This window comes from Dreissena polymorpha, chromosome 3 (assembly GCF_020536995.1).
Source record: "Dreissena polymorpha isolate Duluth1 chromosome 3, UMN_Dpol_1.0, whole genome shotgun sequence".
NCBI classification, from domain to species: Eukaryota; Metazoa; Mollusca; class Bivalvia; order Myida; family Dreissenidae; genus Dreissena; species Dreissena polymorpha.
In genome coordinates, this window is record NC_068357.1 from 44,843,740 (window position 1) to 44,869,974 (window position 26,235).

At 34.5% G+C, this 26,235-nt stretch overlaps 1 protein-coding gene across 1 annotated transcript; it reads right to left on the reverse strand.

Annotated features, from left to right (window-relative positions):
* Positions 1-1,093: 1,093 nt before the first annotated feature.
* LOC127873946 (uncharacterized) lies at positions 1,094-11,653 on the reverse strand. Its single transcript, XM_052418051.1, has 4 exons — positions 11,474-11,653; positions 6,376-6,508; positions 5,127-5,281; positions 1,094-3,165 (listed from the first exon to the last, which is right to left on the reverse strand). The coding sequence occupies exons 1-4, from the start codon at positions 11,520-11,522 to the stop codon at positions 2,972-2,974; spliced, it is 531 nt and encodes a 176-aa protein (XP_052274011.1). The 5' UTR covers positions 11,523-11,653; the 3' UTR covers positions 1,094-2,971.
* Between the last annotated feature and the right edge of the window lie 14,582 nt (positions 11,654-26,235).

Genomic DNA, 26,235 nt, shown 5'->3' on the forward strand with positions numbered 1-26,235 from the left:
TCTCACAATGCATATGCTGCTTTACGTGACGCCGTCTGCTTCGCACCGAGTACAACATGCAGAAAAAGTATCACACAACCGTATGTTTAAGGTCGATTTTAATTAAGCAGTTTGTACAATTCTTTTATAACGCGATTTCAAATTAAACAAACAACATACAGCAAATGTTTGCATTAAGACTGAGTAACATCATGTTCAAGTTATCGTGTTTAACTTCAACATGTCAAGTTTAAATCAAAACTAAAATCAATTGCAAAGTTACAGTAGTAAGTGTCTGTAATGAAGGTCCATTAAATTGACAAGGAAGTGGGTACTTAACCTTGGCTCGATATGCCCAATAGTTTTAATGCCCAATACCAATCTGGGTATTTACCATTGAATCTATATTCACGATAGTTCATATACCCAATACCCAGCTGGATACTGGCCCCTGGCTTGATATGTCCTATAGTCAGAAAAACCAAATGCCCCGTTAGGTATTCGTTCCTGGCTCTCTTATCGCAATAGTTCGAGTACCAAATGCCCAGCTGGGAAATGGAGCTTAAATCCCTATTAGCAATAATTTACAAATACATCAACCAGCTGGGTATTCGACCAGTGCAATTGCATCAAGCTTCCTTCAATTTCACACCATTTATATTCAATTTGTATTCGTATTTAAAAAAAAAATCAAATTCTAGAAATGCGCAGGAGACGATCGCAAATGATTTCCCTGGTAGAAAATGTGTATCGTTCTTGATCGATACAATCCTGAGCAGCTACACAAACATAATGATTATGGTGTTATTATAATTAACCATAACCATATAAAAAAACATCCACGCAAAATGCGACCAAACCAACAGTCCATTAAATAAACATAAGATAAGACTTGAAATATATGGTAAAATAGATTCGCAACGAGCGAAATGCTGTCACAAGTACATTTTCTGGATTTATTAAACGACACATAATTCATGATTGTATGTTAAGTAAACCAATGAATACCGAAAGCGGCATGCATTACGGATAGTTTCATTTTGATTAGCTTAAACGGTGCGTTGATACATTATCGGGTGGTATACAAACAAGAATTGTCAAATATGAATAAGGCTTTTCAAAATGCAATATTTTATTGTTATCACAACCAACTATCGACAACGGCAACTGTTCATTGATAGTCTGTTTTTTTATACTTTCTTTTTATTGTTGATCAACACATAAATATCCACGTTCCCCGTGTAACTGTCTGTTACTGTATGTAACTTGTTTTATAGTAAATATATAGTAAAACTATACTTACACAATCTCCATATTTTGGTAAGGACGTCATAACAATAATGAAATACAAATAAGGTTTACAGGCCACTATTTGCCTATAAATGTTGAAGCACTTTATGATGCCACCTCTTAATATGTGAGGAGAGGTGAAAATTGTGGCACAATATTGCCAAGAACATCATTGCTTTGAACACTTGCTACAAGATATATCAACCTGATCAAGAAATAATGTTTCTATAACTGAAAGGCCGAAATGTTTTGTGTTTTAAAACATCGTAGCGTGGTCACGTGCTAATGGCGAAAACTGATTATGAGAAAGGGATAATATTTTAACCTAACTTATATTAGGAAAATATTGTTTAAATCTTCTAGAAAAAGCACAGTTAAAAGCTTAAATATTTAGGATGTATTATTATCTAAAGTCCTTTATTTACTTGAATCCAACGATGCCATGACGTCTTGAGCGGTTAGATGCCACCGACAAGTAAAACAAATAAACGGATAATTTTACAACAGCAATCTCAGCAACCATGGACCTCATATTTTTAGTGTGTTTTGTTCGTTATTTTTCTTATTTGAAATACTTTGTCTGGAAAATATGTCAACAATTATATATGTGACATCAACCAGAAATGTCAAGGGTAGCTTGATCTCCTCGTGATGATGTTCACCGCTCAAGAGTAACATCACTTACTTCAATATATGTAGCGTTATTTTCCTACGTTAATGTTTTATTTAAGACCGATATATTCCTGGAAACATGTGCGAGATGTCTACTGTAAAATAAAACTGAATTACAAATGCTCTTTATTAAAACTGCGTGCACGGACTATGCAAGGTGTCAGGCACCAGTGCGACAGTTTTTGTTTCACTGTAACACTAAAATACAAAATGTAATTCACTAAGATGCATCTAATATCCAAAATTGTATGAGGGGTTATGGGCATGAAGCTTTGCTCTGATTTGTCTGTCCGTCTTTCTTTCCAGATGTATAAATATTTGTTTTTAAATGATATGATGGACAAGATGCATAAACCGACTATGTCGAAGGAAAAGATATTATCAAAGCAATACATTTTATATATTTGTTTTATGCGAAGGATTGTCATCATTTTACATTCATTGAAAAAGACTTATGTAAGTCGTTTATGTAATGGTCAATCACTTATGTTCGCATGAATGTTACTACATTCCCTTAGTTTGAAAATATGTGCTGCTGTTAAACTGACGATAATTATGTCGCTAATCGCATATAATCATTTAATTTTCAAATTAAATTTACATAAAAACTCCGCCGTTCTAACAAGTATGCGTCTTTTAAGTTTTTAGAAGTTAACCCATGATTAATAAAATAAACATATACAGCAAATTAAAATAGTGAACTTAACAATCTCTAAAGAGAAATCAAACCATACCAAAAATACATCAAACGTATTTACACAACAGATATGGCCATTAGACTTTAGTACCTAAGGCAAATAATTCAATATTGAACAAGAAAGCGATTGTTCTAGAGTTCATTTTTTTAACCGTTCGAAACACTTAGCAAAGGCCAATACAAATCTATATAGGATATTATTTTTTCTCGTAATCTTTATCCACCGAGAGGGTTTTAAATCGTCAAATGGAGTGTGTCGTTCAATGCGCTATTTTGCATGTTGTTCCTAAGTAATGGTCTAATTTAAGTTGAAAAACCAGCAGGTGGCTGTTGCTATTTGTTGTGGTCTGTTGCCGTTGTGTCATAAGGTGGTGGTTGTGGTGGTTGCCACTGGTTGACTCCTTGTTGCATATTAGACGATGGCATTTGTTGCCACTGGTTGAACCCATGTTGTATGTTGGTGGAAGGCTGTTGTTGCCACTGGTTAACTCCTGGTTGCATGTTCATATTTTGCATAGAATACACTCCTGTAATAACATACATCATTAGCCAGATTATGGCGAAGGTACTTGTTCACATATTATGTAAGTGTGTCAGTGGATGATTTAAGTTGATTTATTTAAGCGCCGGCACTGGCACCAATATAAAAACGAGCATTGGCTCATACAACAATCCGACAAACAGGTCTCATCACATTGACGTATTAATAAAATAGTTGGATTTTAGTCTCAATAAATAGTTTATGTTACTTTATAAAATCAAAATCCAATAAAGACACGGTTAATGTGTCTATGTTTATGAAACTAATGATAAAGTCAAAGGGACAAAACATTAAACTTCATTTGCAAATATACTTCATTTAAGGTATGTGCAGTTCATAAGTACAATAATTATTTATATCATAATTGCATGGTAAATGCCCTTTAATAATGGTGCAAAACTTACTGTTGTTTGTGACATAACTGTTTCTGACACGTATTGTTATTATGATTCACAGTTATAATGATCCAAAGCTCAAAATGCGACTCTTACTGGGAACGCAAATAGGCATGCTGGGGAGCTCGTATTTCAAACTATGTGTTCAGTGTTTATATCGTAAACACACTTTCAAGACCATGCCTCACACTAATAACGTGGTTGGGTGAGGAATATAACCATTCACTCCTTGCATTTGTAGTATAGCAATGTTGGAGCGGAGCTGGTTGACCATTATGTTGAAAGCTTTAACGATGTTTTCATATATAAGGTTTATTTGTTTAATTAAACAATGGACTGAAATCTCCCAAACAAACACCATTTTACAAACATGAATATTATAAAATGTTTAAGGGGTATGAACGAATATTGTATACACGTTTGTAAATTAGTAATATTAGTAATTAATCATTTAGTTAAAATTTGCATGAACAAAAAACAACAACAGACTTCGCGCGCACGTACGTTAACAGGCTTCATAGCGTGTATGTATTAACATGAGCAGGTAAGACTTTAAAATATAAAGACACGCAATTTCAGATATTTCTGAAGACTTCGGATACAACTAATCAAGTATCAATAATATAAACGTGTTACAAACACGCATGTGTACACTGCAGTTATTTATTTGATAACTTAATAGTCCCAAATAAATATGACGTTTATCACTTTTTGGCATAAGAATGTAATTGAAAAGTAAAAAAACAAAAACGTTATGATAATAACAAAAAAATTAACCGTATTATAGTCGTACAAATAAGTATATTATCTCCGAACCTTAGAATTTAATCGTACTGCAGTTTTACGCCACCATACTCTCGATATGTAGTTTGGTAAAAAATATTTCGTGATTAAGTTTAAAGAAGTTGTATTATGTTCTAAGTAATACATTATTTTTCCGACCTTGTAGGCTGTTCATATACATTCACCATTTTTGTGTGTGGTTGACGTCAAATATTCGTTTCGCGTTTGGAAAACGCTTGAAAAGTTTAAAACTTAGACATGGAGATTTTTAAGTATAAAAAGTGAACTTTTAGTATGAGGTTGAATCATTATTCGTAAAACACTCGCTGATGTTAAGAGTTCTTTGTTTAATTATCTGGAAAATAGTCTGACAATTGTGAATTTGACCATCTGTGAACAAGCCCCTTCCACATTTCAACTATGTATACATATTTATCCATATCGATGATTTACAAAACCACAATATGGTGCTTACACATTAGATAAACGTCTACCTAAGTAAAGGATTTACATTTGTGTCAACATCAAGCATAAACTGTATTTGTTAAAAAAATGACATATGATCTTTAACGATCTTCATGTGCAAATTGCTTTTTCATTTATACAATTGTAAGTCCGAAAATGGCTAGTTATAGAATACTTGAAATTATATCGCGTATAAATTAGGGGCATTGTTGAAAGCACGTCATTGCTTGTCAATGCAGTGATATGTGTAACAACACAATATCTCCTTTAATAGTTTCCAAATGATATATTAAATACAACTTACCAGCATTAACCGTGGTTTGTGAAGCCATCACTTGACCCGCCTGAGCTCGATTCTTTCTCATGCAGCAGCAAACACAGACGACAATGGAGACAATGACCACGAGCAGTATGACACCACCAACTGAGGCTCCAACAATCACGGCAACATTGCTGTAGCTGAAATACGTCCAGTAAAGATATATATATATATTTGTTTTAATGCTTATACAGTTAAAAATGTCCTCAATTAAAGTGATATTATGGGCATCTTACAGTTTATAGGTGTCTATCGCAACCGTTGTTTATTTCGGTGTTTTCACTTCATATACACTTATATTAGGTAATGCATCATCAACATACTAAAACAATATCCCGGAAAGAGAAAATAAAACATTTGAATAGCAACCGTACTTTCGTTTGACAACTGATCACGCATGTACAATATGAACCTAAATTTAGTTTTTGTGCAGATTCGTTTATACGACACAAAGACACCATTTTGTTTTACGGATCATTTCGACTTACAGGACTCGGTGGGTCACGTACAATATAATATATAAAATATATTTTTATAAACAACAAAATAGGCATAATTACTACAGTAGTCAAGTACTTGAAGTGCTCGACAAGATCAGAACAAAATCATACAGTAACCTTCGCAGTGCGGTATCGGCTTAGACAAAGTTCACATAAGGGCATGTGTATTTGTATGTAAGATTAAATATGCTTAGTCATATGTAAAAATGACAAAGATGAAGAAGATAAAAGAGTCATGTTAACAATATTTATTATATGTTTTAATTGTATTATTCTTGAATTATTGAATTCCTTTATACCGACTAACGTGGATTTGAAGGTGGGCGTGTACAATAACAGTTCGTTCAATTTAACACCAAATTTAAAACAAATTAAACTATTCAATCATTGAAAATAACGTTCTAGCATGATGACGGCTCTAATGTCTGGTTTGTTCAATAAGTACCCTCGATGAATTAAATGACTGTCAACTTTGCTTAATACTAGTGAGAAAAACTCACCACCATGCTGATTTAAGAGGTAAGGCATTTAACAACAATAACAGTGTACTGGTTTCAAATTCACACTACTTCAAATAATAACTTTGTGTTTTAAATTCCGTATTAATATGCGTGCCCCTGTCATGAAATTAGTAACTTACACTACAATAATAATACAAATAAGGGCCATCATGACCGTCTTGATAAGGAATACTACACACGTTACGTAACTTATATCATTTCACATACAAGTACCTTTCAATAACGTCGTTATCAATGAAGTCGTTGACGCAACATATTTCTCGCTTGTAGCCTGTGGTGTAGTCGCTGCAACACCCATATGAGCAGTAGGAGATGGAATTGGTGCAATAGCTCCCTCCAGCCGCGCCTTAAATTTGTGTAACACATGTATGCAACATTAACGCGATAAACGGCATACCTCGTGACATATTTATCATTTGATATTTTCATAACATTTAATAATATATCGGTAATTTGCCATCAGTGCAACATCATATACAAATGTGTTCATGTGAGTGATACTTTTACAAGATTCAATAGACAATAGACAACCTAAGGGTTTTCCCTGGCCCGGAGTAAAGAACATAGTACATCGATTCAATGCGATATCCTGTATACGAATGTCAAATGATTATGTCATAATATTAAGCCTGCACAATCTCGGTTTACACGATACTATTGACGCCTGTTAACTTATGTATTGTGTTTGGTAAGATATTGATCCTTTTTACAATATTTTAATTATGGTCATTTAACATACCTTCACTTTTCCTGGAAATAAGCGCATTTTATCTTGATACAGAAATTAAGTGGCGGAGTAATTGCCGTAGAAGCAGAACGTTACTAGCAGTGTCTACATAAGAAGTTTGCGCTAAACTAACTACGCTAGAATGTGCGGTATGGGGTATCGACACATTGTCTTATTAAATTGCAGATTCAGAAACAGTGATCCATGTGAATAAAATGATCATTAATGAAATGTGTGCACATACTGCGTATACAATATCTACCACCAGAACAACAATAAGAAATGTAGTTATCATAAAATGGACGAATTTTCAGATTTGATTACATTGTTTTCATATCTGAAAGCTATAGCAACAGACGTGGTGTTTCCAATTGGCAAAACAAATGTAGCTAGTATACAAATCTAACACAATACGCGAATAGTTGTATAAGAAGAAGGAAAGAAGATAAGTGTGGATACAATATTAAGAATTTTTGAATAAGAATGTGCATAGACGCTCTATCACAGTCGTTAGAAAGTTGCCGTTCACGTGTATCTAATGAACCCAAAAAAAATCGTTATGATGTCATCTATACTAATATTTACATTAAACGTTATTCATATATTAACATAAAATAATCCACTGCCGGAAGTTAAGAAACGTAAGAGTAAAACCGATACCGAAACAACGCACAGCTTAAAACTTAATTATAATCAAAATAAGTCTCTGAAATATTAGGGACTATTTCTAAAGGAGTTTCCCTCAATATATTTAACTACGGCTGTTCCATCGATAAACTGTACTCATTGGCACTTAGCTTATCATTGTCATACTTAAAAAAATGTTAAAGATTGCACATACAAATCCTGTCAATTAATTCATCAATTAAAATGATATGTTTGTGAGCTAGAATGAAAACAACAGCAACACCTTGCTCAAAACGAAACGTATGTGTATACTATCAAGTTGTGCTAGAAAGATATAATGTAGATCGACAGAGTGTCACGAATCACACCAAGTTTTTTGTCCTTGTGCTCGAATTTATTTATTATTGGATGTTTTCTCGGACTTTGACGCGTGACGTTAAAGAATAAAACATACGACTTCCTACCAAGAGGTATATATATATATATATATATATATATATATATATATATATATTGGTTCTTTAGCTCCACCCATACGTATTGCAGAATAAGTTATGGTTGATTTCAGAATCAACCATTATTTTACAGTCGAAACCCGATGGCTCGAACTATCTTTGCTCGAATTTCCGGTTGGGTCGAACTCTAATCAAAGCACTGATTTTTTATTACTATATATTCATAGGAAATTTTGTCGGATGGCTCGAATTCGCGAGGCTCAAATTACTGGATTACTGGAACTGTTTTCACAGTCCCGGTGACAATGTTCACACATTCTTATGTTCGGGTGGCTCGAACTCGCTTCGGGTTGCATAATATGTTAATCGATTAACACCGCTTGATTAAAGGCACTCAATTATTGATTTTACACCAGTTGAAAACATGCCATCGACTTAATCGTTAATGGATTCGAGTAAAAAATGACATTTTGTAATAATGTAATCAGAAATTATCTGGAGGAGTGCAAACACTCACAGTATGTTCATCTCAACTGGATGTAATAGAAAGCTTCGTTTCACGACGACAGCTTAAGAACGCAACACAGACTGGCATAATGTTATTCTTCAAAACATTTATAAATACATCATTAAATGTAGCACCGTCTTATATGCAAACGATGTGTATATAGTGCTGATGCATGTTTTGTTCCTTAGCGCTCTGTGTTACCATAAAATGTGCTACGTTAAAACGTATATAATATAGAGGATATTTGTTCATGTCAGTGTAAGATCGTTTGTTATTTCACGAGTGATCATAGAAAATATATTTTCGCCACGAGTGAAAATATTATTTTTCTATGATCACGAGTGAAATAACGAACGTTCTTACACTGAACAGATTTTCTGTTATGCCCATTTTTCAAGACAATAATAAACAGCTGTTTCCCTTTCGCTGAAAAGTTACCCGTTGTCCCGTGGCGTGCCTCAATACATTTGTATACACAAAATGACGTCATTAGTGTTTGTTATACCAGCGAAATTCTCCGGTTAAACTCTTTTATTTTGTGCTTCCCGGCGTTAAATAGAGAAATAACAGTGACATAAAAATGGTATTCCACTGTTAAAACAGTGACAAACAGCGACAAATATCGATATTTTTTACTGCGAAATGACGTCATTTTTTTCGACGAAATGACGTCATAAATTCAGCGAAATTATCCACATAAACTCAATTTCAATGTAAAGAAAGGTGAAAAAAGCATGAAATAAAAAGAAAATTTGTTTGATTCGATGAAATATCGATTTTATTTCACTCGTGATCATAGAAAATATATATTTTCACTCGTGGCTGCGCCACTCGTGAAAATATTGTTTTCTATGATCACTCGTGAAATAAAATCGATATTCCACCGAATCCAACAAATATCCTCTATGTACAATGTAGATAAATGGTGAAAAAAAAGCATAAAATTAAAAGAACATTTGTTGAATTCGGTGGAATGTCGACTTTAATAAGCAAGTACTTGTTAAGTGGGTCAAAGAAGAGAAGTAAATCTTGATATGAAAATCTAAAAATAGAAAATGTAGTTTCGAAAGTTAGTTATTTTCACCGGTGAAAATACCAATTTGCTAGTTTTCACTGCTGTTATTTCACTGCAGAAATGGCATATTTTATCATTAGGTTTTAAAGAAATGTGTTTGATAGTATTTGTTACTGTTTTAACATATTGGTAAATACACTTTTTAAGTATATATTTGGTTCTTATTAATATAAAAAGAGGCAGTAGTACGAAGTAGTACTGAGTTTAAGCAATATGGTGAATATGTGAACTTTTCAACTGGAGGTGAAAATGAACTGCAGACTTGTTCGTAAACAAAAGTTTATTAGAAATCGGATGGCTCACATTCGGGATGGCTGGAAAGTTTGTTGACGGTCCCGACGAGTTCGAGCCATCGTGTTTTGATTTTGTTTGTGTTTTTAAATACTGATCCTTAAATTTTTATAAGTGTGTGATACGCGCGGCGATTGGCGTACAAAGAAGACCGCTCAGATCACACCCTAAGAAAAAAAGACCGTTTAAATTTTAACAAGTGCATTTTTATTGAAATATATTGTCCAAAAACCCATAGTCTGGAGTATGTTTTCCGGTCGTCAATTAAACAAAACAATAAACAAACAAAAAACAAAAACAGAAAAAAACGTTGTCTTCACATGTTATCAACAAGATCATTGGTTATGCAACACAAAGTATTAAAGAACATATTTAATAATGTAAATACAGTTGGTTGCAGACCACTACTTATGAATACGCACAAAAAATGGAAGTACAAAATATGAGTAAACGAGTCGGTATTCCGAAGACATAGTATAGCGCATTTAGCAACATTTAACCTTCTAAATATCTTAATGATCTGTTCTTTGGATTTGTTTACTATAATTCCTTCGTACTTCAGAGTATTTTATTGTTTTTTTTCAAATGTTAAGTGTGTGTCTTAACTAACTGTGTAATTCCAATGCTTAAAAATGTGATTTAGTCACGTGCAAGGAACATATATTGTTCAAATTTAGAAGGTTAGATAAGTAATGACATTTGTTCAGTAATTCAATATTTAAGTAACGGTATCTAACAAGACTACATTTTGCGACTCCCCTTTAAAAAACAAAATATCATTAGGTACATAAATTGTATTCTATATGCGAGAATCAAATCACGTGGGCGTATAAGTGTAATTTGAACATTTCATTCTTTGCATCCTTTATAAATACCAACCGCAGTAAAAATCGTGTAATGAACTTTCGGTTTCCCCCAACTTTTTCTTTTTTTCTTTTTTAATTTAAGTGTTAATTTATCAACGCAATAATGTACAATATGTAGTCATACAGATTACTGGGGCATATCAACAATATGCTACCTACATAATTGAACTCATATAGAAATGGATATTTACTTGTGCATTCGAATAGAAAACAACACAATATAATAACATTCGGTATTGGAGCGTATGGCTATGCTATTCGAGAATATTAACACGTAATTGCAATTGTGAAAGGAAATTTGCTCAATTTAAGAACGATTACATTTTGAACTGTGGTGCCTGACATACCTTAAGTGTGCCGCTTTGTTTTAGGACAATGCGAGATAAAATTAGACACGGACAATGTTAACAACGTTAGAATTACTAACGTAAGAATCGTTATTAAATATCATACGCCATGACCGATCAATGTGTCCCCAACAAATATAGTAAATTAAATAATACGATAACCTGCTGCACCAATGCGTTTAAACTTGTATAAACAAGGTATGCACATGTATTACATGTATATTTTATATTGTACTCATGCGTTGTTTAAAGTTCAAAAATAAAATAATGAACTTTCATATTAAATTTGTGCTGTAAACAATAAGTCTTTTAGACGATCGATGCATGTTATAATTAAACTTATAAACATTTAAATCGAAATGGAAAAGTATATATTTAAGTACATATACGAAAATATTATTATAAGTGTGTTTACCTGACAGGAGACACGAGATAAAAACCAATGATAGGTGTATAAGGTCCATAATTAATATTTTAATGACACAAAGACGGAAGTTATAAATATCTCACAACCATGTAAAACGTTCTATATTTACTTAAGTTTTACGTCCGCAAGTCGATTTTATCTCTTATTACCTTAAACTAGGACGACTGTTCAAACATGGTGTGAATCGATATACCCATTGTCAACAGTTACAATAGTTTTGCAAGTTGGCGCGTACACAAGTATATTTTAAAGACCAAGTCATAAATAGACCATAAAGTGTTACACGTGTGAACTAGCGCCCTCATTTCCCCTTCCTTTCATTATTTTCCAAATTTGGTACATTATAGAACGCGTAGTTTTATTTCAAACTTGTAGGTGCCAAATGCCTTCTTATTGTGTGTAGGTAACATATATACTTAGTGTATTTGATTTAATATGAGTTGATTATGAATGAAATGCAACTTTCACATATGTAAATATGTATGCACAATTGAAAAATATATATGGGAGTAACAAGGAATTCGGAATATCATTTCATTAGTGGCCGATATCAACTGAACAACATAAACATATTCGGACAAGTGAGCTCTCGCATAAATATACATGTATGTGCATCATTGTATTCATACATGTAAGCGTTTCATGATAGTTTTATATGACATGAGATAGCTTTATAAGTTTACGAAACATATACAATGCTCATCATTTGGATGGTTATGGAGTGTTCATTTGTGGCAAACATGGGTGCCGCTGCAAAATATGGTGGAATTTAAACTCAAACATTGTGACGAAGATATTTCGTACATATTTTCGAACAATTACCGAAGCATTTGTCTTTGTATTAAGGTCACATTTAGTGTTCGTGTGTCGTTTGCATAGATATCGTTGTAGGAATTTAAAATGAACCGTAAAACTAAATTTAGATTCACATTGTACATGCATGTTATTCATACTGGCGAATTCGTCTGTACAGACTTTGTCGCTTTCAGAATTAAATATCTGGCTTATTTCTCATTTTGAGAACATGTTCTTCTTAACAATTATTTTAATTATAATGAAATGTATGTATAATACGTGTTTTTGCATATTTTATTTAAATTCATAAATATTTGACAAATCGTATACTATCGCTTTAACGGTAGTGAAACATGACCTAATGTATTTTATCATTCCGGTAACATCACATAAAATAAATCATGTTGTGGTTAATTACTCTGAAAAGTGGTTTTGTGTATATTTTGTTTACTAACGCATCGACGAAAGCTCTTGGAGCACTCCGACTTGTTGGGCAGTCGTCTGTACTTTGTTGTTTTCATTAAAACGATAAATAGAACACAAAGCATTTATTTACAACAAATTAAACACATGTGTTCCTGACAATTGACATTGAAGATCTCATTTTGACACACCTTAAAACAAGTTCAAGTGAAAGCGTTTGAAGGTATTGTTAACTTTATTATACCTGTCAGTAGATTTAATTATTGGCGTCGCACTAAAGTGCGGCGACTATATATGTAATGTGTTTGTTTTTTTTGCTTATGTGAGAAGTTATTTTACGGATCAATGTATTTTTTTTTTAAGTATATCGTGCTTAGTGGTGATTTTTTTGTGAAAATAAGTGTAAATTAGTACTGCATCTGTGCATATTACATTTATTACAACATGTATTGCCAATAATGCAAAGCTAATTGTTTTAATTAATAACTGATCCACTACTGATCACAGGGGAAAGATCACAGGGACTGGGCAAATACGCGAAACTTTCTGGTTTTGTATAAACACAAATGGTGTTTTGTATAAAAACAAAACATAATCAAAATATATTTATTTTGTGGTTTTTCTAATGTGCTCATTTAGTGGAGAATCAATGTAGTACGATATTTGACGACCGAAAACGTACAATGTATTAGTTTATTAATAGATATATGAAAACGATCGCTATACACAACTTCACCAAATAGCAGAACATAAGTGAATGTCAGCCGGAAAAGCTCAGTTGGGAGAGCGTTAGACTGAAGTTGTTCACGCAACAGTCATCTTAAGGCCCCCGGTTCAATCCCGGGTTACGGCACGAACGGAACAGTTCGGCGGCTGATTTATTATTTTCAGTCAGGTTAATAAATATAATAAAGCTTTATTTTATGTAGACATTTTAAAATCCATATTACTACAATTGGACATTTTTATTAAAATTAATGGATGTAACGTGATGACAACGTTAATTAAAATTTCTTATATCACTTAAATATCTTATAAAAATACACGTGTTATTATATTAACAAATAAATGCAAACAACACATCTATTATCCATGTATTTTTATGATTGTCTATCATAGGCCCTAAGTACTATCCCTACCACATATAGAGCGCGAAGCGCGACACGTATTATTGATTGTTACAATGATGTGCGATAAATGAAGCAGCCGCTTATCAAGGAGGAGCTCTGTCCCAGCAACCCGTTTCCTTAGAGTCAAGCACTCCTCGGAGTTTTTTTAAGAACCACATATAGAGCGCGAAGCGCGACACGTATTACTATCCAGGTGGTATGGGCCCTTTAGCATTATCCGACCATTAGGTACATAGTTATCTTCCTTAGAATTTGAGAAATTTTGAAATCCTTGTTCGAAGTCCAAAATTTTCATTCGATTGTTCCCAAACTTGCACAGGTTTGTTTTTATCAATGAGGACCCAACCCAAACTCTATATGAGCAATATCGGACCATAAGTCCAGAATTATGTCTCTTTGAATTTAAAAATAAATGGGAAAAACTGCTTGGTTAGGTGATTATGTTAACATTTTTCATCAGATTATTTCCAAACTTACAGTGTCCTCGTATTAATGAGCATTTTTACCTCATTTAAAATGAGCAACATCGGGACAATAAGTCCAGAATGTTTTCTATTAAATTTGACGAAATAAACAATTTGCACTTGCTTAAAAGATTTCACAACTTTCGTCTGAATCTTTCCAAACTTGTAAAGTGTTTATATATCAGTATTACTCGAACCCTATTGAAAATGATGAATATCGGAGCAATAGATCTATTATCATCTTTTACTGAATTTCAAAGTATTGTGAAATCCAGTTTCTTTATGCAATTTACAGTTTTCATTCATTTTTTTTTCAAACTTTTACAGTGTTTTCATATCAATGAGTACTCAACCCCAAGCGTAAATGAGAAACGTAAGAATAAGCTCAGAATCATCTCCCCTTGAAGTTGAGAAAAATATGAAATAACACTTACAAGATGAAGCAGATTTTTTAAAACCTACACAGTTATGTTCCATTAATGAAAACTGCACACGGAAGCCAGTAAAAAAAGGAAAAAAATGTAAATAAAATGAACGTGTTGAATACAGCCTGTGCTGCACAAAACAACTGACTCTTCAGCTGGGAGCCGCCCATCAACAAGTGTTTCAATCCCAGGACACTCTCCAGGCCATGGAACCGCAGTGCTGATCAAGCACTACGGGTCAGTGGTTAGCTGCCAGCTCTTCTCCTCCCTCTTGATCCAGAGCCAACTAGACGCTCTCTCTGCTGCTTGACCCAGTCTCCCAACAGCTCTCTTTCTCTCTCCTCCTTGGATTCCTAGGGCACTTAGCATCCTCCACAGTGATTGTGCGGGAAAGCCTCCGGCGCAAATTTCGATCGGGAACAGTCATGTTTTCCAACCGCGAGAACTGCACTGGTCTAAGAGATCAGTGTATTTGGCTTTCTTTCGCTCATATGCCATATAAAGAAGTGAAACTCCAGCTGCTGGAGCAGTATTGAATTCTCATTAAAAACAATTAGTTGGTCCTTTATTTAAGGCAAGTGACCGATTGCCCAAACAGTACAAAACAGCACAATACAAACCAACATAAACACAAAAAATGAATAACGCTGGGGTCACCGCCTTGCACCGCAACGGTCAATGCAAAGCATTGGGGGTTTAAACCGGTTATAGAGCGCTCAACCTCACACTTGGCCAAGCAATATTCATAATACATTTAAGTGTAAATAAAATTTAACGGCATAGCATTGTAGCTCAAATTAAACAATAATAAAAGGGAATTAAAACGCATTCAATTTAATTACAATCTAATTACTTAATGGTATTGAAGATACCAGAGCAACAGAGATACAACTTTTTGACGAACGATAAAATGAAACTACAAACAAGTGTCAACTACATTCCTTCTTCATACAAAAATATTTAAGAATATAGCGTCATTAAGTTAATATTTCAAATAATCATCGCGAAAATACAGGAAGAAGCAGCAATAATGAGTGTAAAAATTCCATATTACATTGCTTGGTTGTTTATATGACTGCTCAAAATTAAATTAATAATAATTAAATCAAAAAAGAAACGCCTATCAGAAAGAAAATATAAATACAATTGAACGTTATAAACCCAAGGACCTATGCATGTAGATTACAACTGGAAAGTTGATCGTATGACGACAAAAAATCAATGTACCCAGGAACAGAGAAAGAGTTATGACGTTATTGACAAGCGAAGACACAATGCCGTGAACATATCCAGGGGCAGTACTGTAAAGTAATAATAAAACTGTTAATGGGGGGCTACTGCAAAATTGTACTACTAATAAAACAAGTTTAGTTGATTGAATATTAAGAATCAAATATATAAAAATGGCAATTCCATTAAAGCGACATTATTGCGACATTATTGGAATCAAACAGTATATAGGTGTTTTGACAACTGACGACAGAAATGATTTGATGTACGATGTGAGTCCAAATGTAGTTTTCATGCAGATTTGTGCATACGACACAAAGACACAATTTTGTTCAATAGTGAAAAATGCCTATAATATCACTAATGATTCCAAATTTTAAGAGAAGAAAGATATAATGAATCGAAAACCATCAAACACGTGTTTTTAAGTACATAAGCATCGTATCCTTTAGATAAAAACAAGTTAATTAAATTGAAAAGTTTAATAAGAACATTTGGTTTAACATATTTTAATTTGCGGACACGCTTCAAAACATCTCCATAAAATGATGGATGGGAGATTCCATTATTTAAATGCCATTTTAAAGAAACATTATATTTTGAAATTAAATCACCATACTTAGAGTAAAATAAAGCGAATTTACTTCTTAGGTTATGATACAAAAAGCCTTGTTTTAGCAATTGTTTTGTTAATATTAGATTACGATCATTAACATCTTTAATACATGAACATGCTCTGGCATAACAAACCAGCTGCGAAATGTAAATACCATAAGAAGGTCCTTTAGGGATATTGCCATCTAGGAACGGAAAATTCACAATTTCAAAGTTAAAGTCGTCCCGTTTGTCGTATAAACTAGTTTTGATCAAATTATTTTTAATAGTTAAATGTAAGTCTAAATACGGAGCGTCTGTATTGGATATGCACGATGTCGCACCTTGATTCCCATGGGACGGTTAGTTCAATAGTCAGCAGCTTCTTGTGTTTGGTGGACCATATCAGTATGTCATGCCTCAGTGTAGACCAGCTTCTTCCCTTAGTCGACTTTCATCTTCCATTGGTCAGATTCATCTAAGATCGACGTGTTTCTAGGAGCTTGCTTTGTGCTTGTCAACTTTGTCGATGCTTTTTTCTTTGCTGTTCTTTTCTTCCTTCTCTCGCGCTCAAGTACATCTGCTAACTCCGTAAGGACAGCATCGTGTCTCCATCTGTAGCGGCCCTTTGTCAGCAAAGTCTGACATGATGACAGGATGTGTTCCATGGTGCCTGGCTCGTTACAAAGACTGCATCTTGGGTCTCCCACTAGACCCCATCTGTGAAGGTTGGTTGGGGATGGCAGCAGGTTGTAAACTGACCTAAACAGGAATTTGAGTCTTAGCGGCTCATACTGCTAGATTTCTGCCCGAGTTAACTTCCTCTCTGTTGTTGTCCATTTGTTCCATGCACATTGTCCTCCCATTTCAACTGATCGGGCTCTTCTGCTCTCCTTTTCGCTCACCCTGATTTCCTTCTGCACCATCTAACTCCGACATCCGACGATGTCTTTGTGGCTCAGATACTTTCAGCTTGGGACACCGCCTGGCTTGCCGACCACTTCCTTCCGGTTCTAGTCTCTATGCCTGCCATCCAGATCAGGTCATCAGAAGATTCTTTCAGTGTCACCACCATCCTTGCCTTAGCAACTTTGTACTCCTCAACAACTGATGTTATTGGGAGTTGGAGCTGAATGGTCCTCCCATACAGTCCGATGCTGGTGTAACTTGGTGGGACTCCTAGCCATCTACGGAGGTATCTGTTGATGATTCTGTCAAAGCCTTCCACAGTAGAAACTGCTATCTCATACAGCATTAGAGGCCACATGAGTCTTGGTAACAATTTATGTTGTATAACCATGCCTTGAATTTCCCAGGAAGTGATGTCTGGTCTATCTGCTTCTTACCTTCTTGGAGTTGGTTCTTGGTGCGGTTTATGCTGCTTGTGTCGTTAAGGCTGGCATCGTACCATCTTCCTAAGCATTTGATAGGATTGTCTACTATGGATGGTATGTCTTCGCTCTGTACCTGGAGGGTGAACCTTTGAGTAACCTTTCCCTTCTTGATAACCAAGCTCCTCGATTTCTTTGGTTTGAACTTCATTCTTGCCCAAGTCACTGTCTCACCCAATGCTCCAAGAACCCAACGAGCTTGCACATGTGTCGTTGTAGTAACGTTGAATTCATCCGTAAAACTTCTATTGGATGGAAGGTATATTCCGGAGGCTGTCTTTGGTCCTCTGGTTTCCCTCTTAGCGGCATTGATAATTATGTTCCTTTCCATCACGAATAGCACTACTGAAATAGTGCAGCCTGTTACTATTCCTTTCTCGAGCCTTATCCAAGTTATTGAGTGTTCTCCTACAGCAAACCGTAGTTGTATGTTACTGAAGTATCCAATGATAATCTGTTACACATGGTCTGGGATATGGTTGTGCTTCAGTGCGGTCTCAATAAGCTAGTGTGGTAAAGAGCCATATGCATTTGCAAGGTCAAGCCAGACAACAGTGAGGTCTTTTCGGTTTACCTTTGCTTCCCTGATGATCTGGCTGAGGGCGCTTGTATGTTCCACACATCCAGCGAATCCTGGGACGCCTCCCTTTTGCACTGAGGTATCAATGTATTGGTTTGATGTAAGATTCTTCGTCAGTCGCTTGGCCAGCACAGCAAAGAAGATTTTCCCCTCAACATTCAGGAAGGAAATTGTTCTGAATTGGGTGACGGTCTTCGAATCCTTTTCCTTTGGTGTGAATATTCCATCTGCCTGTTGCCAACAATCTGGATCTTTACCTTACCTCCAAACCACTTTAAGAAGATTCCATAAGCGTCGCAGAAGTTTAGGGCACATCTTATACACCTTGTAAGGGATACCTATGAAATATTTGGGGGTTACAACACACAATCATAGATAATGGTTATTTGGGGGTTATAACACAACATCATAAATAATGGTTATTTGGGAGTTATAACACAAAATCATATATAATATTTATACCAGTATTTTTTTCTATTTTGTTTAAAATAATTGGCCAGTAGAAAAAAATCGTTCTATGTTACTTCATTGAGTGCCTTTTACACTGAATTTCTCGACGCCCTTAGGTGCTTTGCATCAATACTTATCTTGTAATAATAAAAATACAAAAGTTTAAAACTCCAAATCGATAACACTTCAAATGGTATATTGGAGACAAAAAAACAAATGAGTTTCCAATGAAATAGTGTGTTGTTTGTTCATAGTTCAATTTATTATTGTTTTGATGTATCTGGACATGGAAACTCTATTTTTCCAATCTTTTATAAGGACAGAAAACGATGTATATAACAACGCTTGGCTGAATTGAACACTGTAGCACAACACAGATAAACACGTTCAGCCTTCTAAAAAGTGTTTATTAAGCCAAAACGATAATTTTTATTAATGTCATTCACATTGACAATCTGTAAAGTATCTAAAGGGCAAATGATAAAAGCGTTTATGAAGTCGATTCTACAACCACTAGTGAAGCTTTAACCTATGAGTGACGCTTGGATTCATGCAATCACCACCTTGCTAATTTCTATCGATTATGTGAATCATCAGCAGGTGGCTGTTAACATGTGTTTTCGTCGGTCGCCGTGAATCCTGGTCGCGTGATGGTTGATTGATGTTTTAGCCACTGATTGACCCCTGGCTGCATGTTAAAAGTTTGCATAAAAAACTCCCCTGTAATAGCACAAATCATCAGCCATATTGTACTAATGGGGCTTGTTAACAAAATGTTCTATTGACATCTATACACATCACTACTTAAACCAGTATACTAGCAAGACATTTTTGTTTAAAAAACACAACAAAACTGGACTAGTACCAGTGATTGATGATATAAAGAAAACCGCTTTGACTACTCGAGCATCCACAATACACCATGTGTTGTGCATTGTCATACTTTATCTAATCTAGTGATAACGCCCGGCCAAGTGGAGCCTGTGTTATTCACGGGGTTCTTAATATAAAAAGTCGTCGAATGTGAGCAGTGTAAGTTACTTCATTGGACTTCTTCCACTTTAGTACTTACATTAAGGCATCAAATAAACGTATATTCTTTGCGTAGGTTCTTTTTGTATATTATTTTTTAATTTCAATAAATACTTTTGTTGCTTTATACAATCGTCATAAACAAATACAAACATGTTTGACTTGTCTATATTTACTATTATTATGATAAATTCTGGCATTAACTAAACAATAACAATAACACCAGATGAATACAGTATGTCCACATAACGGGTGTATTTAAAGAATTTCATTGTCTATATGAGTTAATCTTAACTTGCCGGGTTAATGTGCTTGTTTGTAATAGCTCTATATAGTGTAGTATTTTAAATTGTCCACATATACATTTGTATGTTGGTATAAAACGGTTAGCGAAAAGTGCTGAATATATAAACATGAATCGTGCTATTATAACATTACAACGCACACAAACTATAAGAGGTGTATTTAGAAGAATAAAGTTGGCCGTCTTGCTGTTTTCAACGGCGTTTGAGTTTTTTCCCAATGCATAAGTCTAAAAACACATACATATCAACATGAAACTATACATGTAAATACTTTTCATTTAAGACATGTTTTGTGCATAAAAACAATATGTCTTCGTTACCATTATGCCTTTGTTTATGTTTGATACCTTGCTGTGTTTGTGGTTCAATCTATCTGAAATACCAAATATAATTATGATTTACCATTTTACCAAAATATCTAACTCATGAATCTGTAATAAGAAAGGTCTAGTAAGAAGGTATGTAAAAGAGAGAGAAGCTCATATTAAATGCTCTGTCTTAAGATTGTATAGAGAGGATCGGTCGTCGTGTTTCTCTTTAACTATTCACACTATTCCTGTTAAGTTTGTTTACCAGTATTAAGTGCTCATGCTAATGCACCTAACTGATTAATGGCCTTAATGAAATAAAGGTTAAGACGAAATTGCAGTAAACATATAGCAAACGAATTGTCACACTCAAAATTGTGATACACATCACCATACAATCCCTCTTGTAGTTAAGCGAACTGAGCCGACCTATTCGTTTTCTGCAAAGGGCGTGTATCTAGACGACGTTTTTAAATCAAGTACAAACGCCAAAACCTCCAACGGTTGCAGCAATGATAACGGAGATATTACTGTAGCTGAAAAATACGCCAAATGAAAACATAGAGGATGTTTCTTGTCGACAGGGTAGGACCTTAAATTATGTTCTTATTTAAGTACGGATATAAAGATATATTCATGTGCTTTTTCAGGAGCGAAATAAGTAAAATGTTGTCACAAAATTGCGAAAAGATTTCCTAGTATAACCACGCAAGGAATAATATGTTCTTTTCGTTTAATAATTTTGATTATTCTTCTGATTTTAGCTACGTTTAAGACGTTGGGTGTCAAAGCTATTTTCATATTGCTGATTACAGATAGAGTTAACACATCAACATGTCAGCGCATTCGTTGATGACAATGATAGTTGAACAGCTACTCGCTGTACCAAAACGCATAACGACAAGGATATTCGTGTGTTTTTTTTACGCCGTTACCAATGCAGAAACAAGGCTTTCATAATTTCAGTGCGACACGGAAATGACGATATGTTTCCGTTCACACGATGAACTCATAGAAATATGCACTTTTAAAATGTTAACCTGACAAAGATTTGCGATGAAAGAGTGTTCTGAAAAACAAATAGATTTAATGCGTTAGTGCCATCATGGCTCTCTTGATAAATAATACTACGAACGAAACTTAATCTTGTAGAACATATCCCTTAATAAAGTCGTTTAAACATGCCTTTTGATATCGTTTATGTTTTCGCAGCAGATGTCTCTCTCAAAGCCATATGTGTGGTCGTTACAACACCCGTTGGCGCATTGGGTTCGATAATCGACACAAATGTTCCCTCTTGCCACACCTTAAATGCATGAAATAAGTGTGTTCAAAATGAAACAATAACTCAGCAATTGTCATGAGTCTAACGGGATATGTAAGAGTGTTAATTTGAGTTAATCTTTTCCATAATTGAAGAGACCATAAACGACCTCGAGTTTTTCTTTTGTAAGAAATAATCAGGCTCGAGAAAATGCAGTAATCGCTTACCAGTAATTCGTCGCCTGACCTTCATTAATAAAACATGATGTTTTCATCATGGCAGAAATTCTTTCGGCTCCATAGGTTGTTTCTAGCGCGTGCCTGGAATGTGTTAGCCCCGCCCGTTATTATTGAAAAATAACCTATGATTGCCTCCCTTTTGTATGTACGTGTTTGCTCGCCGTCGTATATAACACAAGTATTCCTTGTTTTATTATTGTATGACAAGCGCGGATGATTGTCACTGACAAGACAACCTAAAATGTACAGCTTGTGCTTCTCATCTGATCCTTGCTTATTCGACGAAAAACTATTATGAAAAATATATTATTTACTTCTTCAATATATTTGGTAGCATACACAAAAATAGTTATACTCACAATAAGTGCAATGCTTTAACTAAACAAAATATCGATACATTATTTTCCACTCCGAATATGCATTAAAAATAATGGTTTTAGAAACAACATTATTTGAATAAACCAATAGCGCATATTTATCACACAAAAACATTACCCTTATACATCCATGTAAATTACTTATATAGCCGCATAAATTAATGGTCAACTTAATAATGAGCTAAATTACCTGTTATTGGAATTCGTTGGCTAGAACTCCTCAACAGTTAGGAGTATTCTATTGTTTCATGAAGTTAAGTAGATATCTAAACCAGACACTTTCATGGTATTTATATTGAGTTTATTCACCTTTTAGAAAAATAGATTATTCATTTTGATAAGCATTTTGAGAAGTCTCTTTAATTATGAGAAAGCTTTAGGGATAACGGCCGTCGTAATCATTTTGGAATAAATCGGAAAGCAAACTAATACAGCACACGTGTTTTTGACACCAGCCTTGTGCGTTTATTGACCCAATTTAGTTAAATTCTAACCAATGTATTATCGTTCTGTGCACATGTTCTTAAAGTTCTATAAACACAGAATAACATCGAACTTTTTCCACGTGGGCCCTAAAGTAAACAAACAAACGGAAACGATATTATATGTTTTCTGACACGTTGTTATAAAAAACATTCTCTTATGATCAAGACGACCAAGGTATGCTGTAATGAAAACTTGAAACTTATCAATCTAAATGTTAAACTAAAACACGCAGCTTAATACGATTATATGTTTCTTAGAATTGCATGAGACATTACGATTTACCCATTGATACATGTATAATTACCATAACTAATACAATTATAACATAAATGACAGATGGTATAAATATCTATCAAAACAAAGCTCGTCCACTATATCCACAAGTTTAACGTAAGCGAATCGAGTGTATCCTTATCTAACCTCCAATAAGGTAGACATTTTAAGTGTGATTACACCCGCTGTGTTTGTGTGACCCATGCGAAGTGTGGTAAAATCAAGATAGCATACGGATGACAAACCTTTTAACAGGGATATTTGACACACATTTGTTTGATTTTAAAGCAACTCTGCTGTAATCATTATGAACTGCACAGTTAGTGAAATCAGATTAAGACGGCCCAAACTCAACCTTGTTTCATCCCGTCGGCGTCAGCAAAGTGCAAGTAAAAATCCTACTACTTCAAGGGATTACAATGGATTGAGAACTCTCGTCGTGAATTTAGGATAGACAGGGAGGATTTCAAAAGTGTATCATATGTTTTCCTTGTTCGCCAAAAACTCGTATACTCCGTCAATGTCTGGCAAACATAACAGAAGGACCAGATTAATGATCTTGAGACGGTAAAAAGAAGAGTAGCCACGTTTGTGAAGCACCGACATCACATTAGCAGTGTCTCAACCATAATCGACCACCTTGCGTGGGTAACAATTGAGTAAAGAATGGCAAAAGCCCAGCTTACGATGATATTTAAAAATCGCAAATTGCCTCATAGACATTTTAGCAATACAATAATGTTCCTGACTCAAGCAAGACCCTGTAAAATCTCGCTATCATGCAGATATTCGCAGCTACATCGTACTACAGACACAGCTTCTTCCCTATAATAAGTACAACCTTGAACTGCTTACTGGCCTCCGTTGCTGAATTTCCTGATATGGCGTCCTTTAATCGGTAACTAGGAATAAAAAGATTCTAAATAAGTCGTCAGCGCAAGCTACACAGTAAATTCTTAGTGTACCTCGTGGATATTATGGCTAAGGTTCCAACCTCTTGGCGGCAACCGTAGCCGGAGTGGCATGAGGACGACTGTATCCTTACTCTCTCACAAACCTTTTCTCATCACCCTTTGACTGCAGCGATGTATGATGTATATGTAGATTTAAGACAGTAATGAAGTTCGTGTAATGTTGTTTTATTTCGTAGATTACAGTCATTCCGTACGTGTCAAGTATATCCATTAAAAAACGAAAAATAAATAAACATCAGAACAAGATATTGAGCCAATTCGCAGTCGATAGACAAATGCAAAAGCCGATGTGGTGTAAAAGCATGGCGTCGAAATTAATTATAAAAGGTCACGGGTTACAAACCTGCTGCAGGCAAGTTTTAAGCGCTTTTTATTTCTCGATTTTATTATTAGATTTAAATGCTCCATATACATGTATCGTGTATTTGTTAATTCAGTAATTATAAATAAAAAATATTACACATTTTGTAAACGTGTGAAAAATTGTCTTCGTTTCCGCCAATACATTTCCCTTCCCTTTTAAAGAACGCGTAGTTTGAATTCCAACTGGCATGTAAGTAATTCCGCCATGATATGTGTAGGTACCATGTAAACATTATGAGTTAAAAATTCACTATCACACATTTTCAAAACAGATGTTTGCAAATTAAAACAAGTATACACAAGAACTATGTATTCAGGTTTATTATTGCTTACGCTGGGGAAATGAAACGAAGAATATGAACTAATTCGGAACCGGTTGCTTTCGTTTAAAAATGGCGAACTACGTGATATTCATCAATGTAAGAGATTTCTAACAAAAAATATATATGCTAAGTGTATGCAACATCTACTAGTCTATACATACTCAGAGTAGTAATTAATTTGTTGCAATCGTGGATGTCCTCGTGGTGAAACTACAATATGTTTGACTCATTACATTGTTTTTGGACAAAAATATGTTTTAAACGTATTTTACAACAACTAAACGTAATACTTAAAAAAAAGGAAACATGCGAAAAAGAACAGAACATCACACATGTCGTATTACAGTTCTCACACACTTCCTTTTACGTCAATATTAGTTCAATGGCGGATAGGCTGCCATTTCTATTTATATACTGATAGTTTTGGTTTATTGGTAATCCACCGGTTGCTGACACAGCCATGTATAATTATTTTCCCCGATAAGCATCGTTCATATGTTTTCAATAAACCGTTAATACGCGGCGACCTTAGAATAACTATGTTTGGTGTTTTCTGTGATCGAATGATCATGTTGTCAAATGTGTTCTTACCCTTTTAAGTGCTTATTGCTGGACTAAGTTTGAGCTAAGCAATTCCGTTCTGGTTTAACATTACAAATTTCGACATTGATATTTTTAATTCAGTGACGCCAGATATAGTCTTTGTTTTGTTATATGTCGTTTTGTATAGTCATCAATCGTATACGTAGTTGGTAATTTAATTTAAAGTAATGACTTACCGGTGTTTTTAGTTTCATTACTTCTATATCGTTTAGTCTTCTAAATTGTCTATGCGGTTAAACGTTAATTGTTTAACCATTGAATAACATAATATACTTATAAAAATTGAGCCGCGTTCATGGAAAACATTTTCTGCTTACACTTGATTTTCGTTAAGACGATACTTTCTTCAAACGAAGATTTTCATTAAAAAAAAGTCAAGCATTGACTCTGATTAGCAATGCGGACTGCACAGGCTACTCCGAAAAACTTTACGCACACGCATTAAGTTCAGTGTTTCCAGAATACGACTTATAATACTAGAGGGAAAGATTCGTTAGCCTGTTAATCCAAGTATCGCTAGGGACTGACAGACTTATTGTACACTTAGACGTATTGTACACTTACTCATATTTCAACAAATCACAATTAAAAAAAACTTTCATCAAATAAAAATAAACGCATGGGCTGCAATATTAATGTAAAGACTTACTAGACAGTAAACCTTCAAGAAAAAGTAGTCCGAAACGTTAATAAACTGCCATACTGTTAGATATTTAAATGT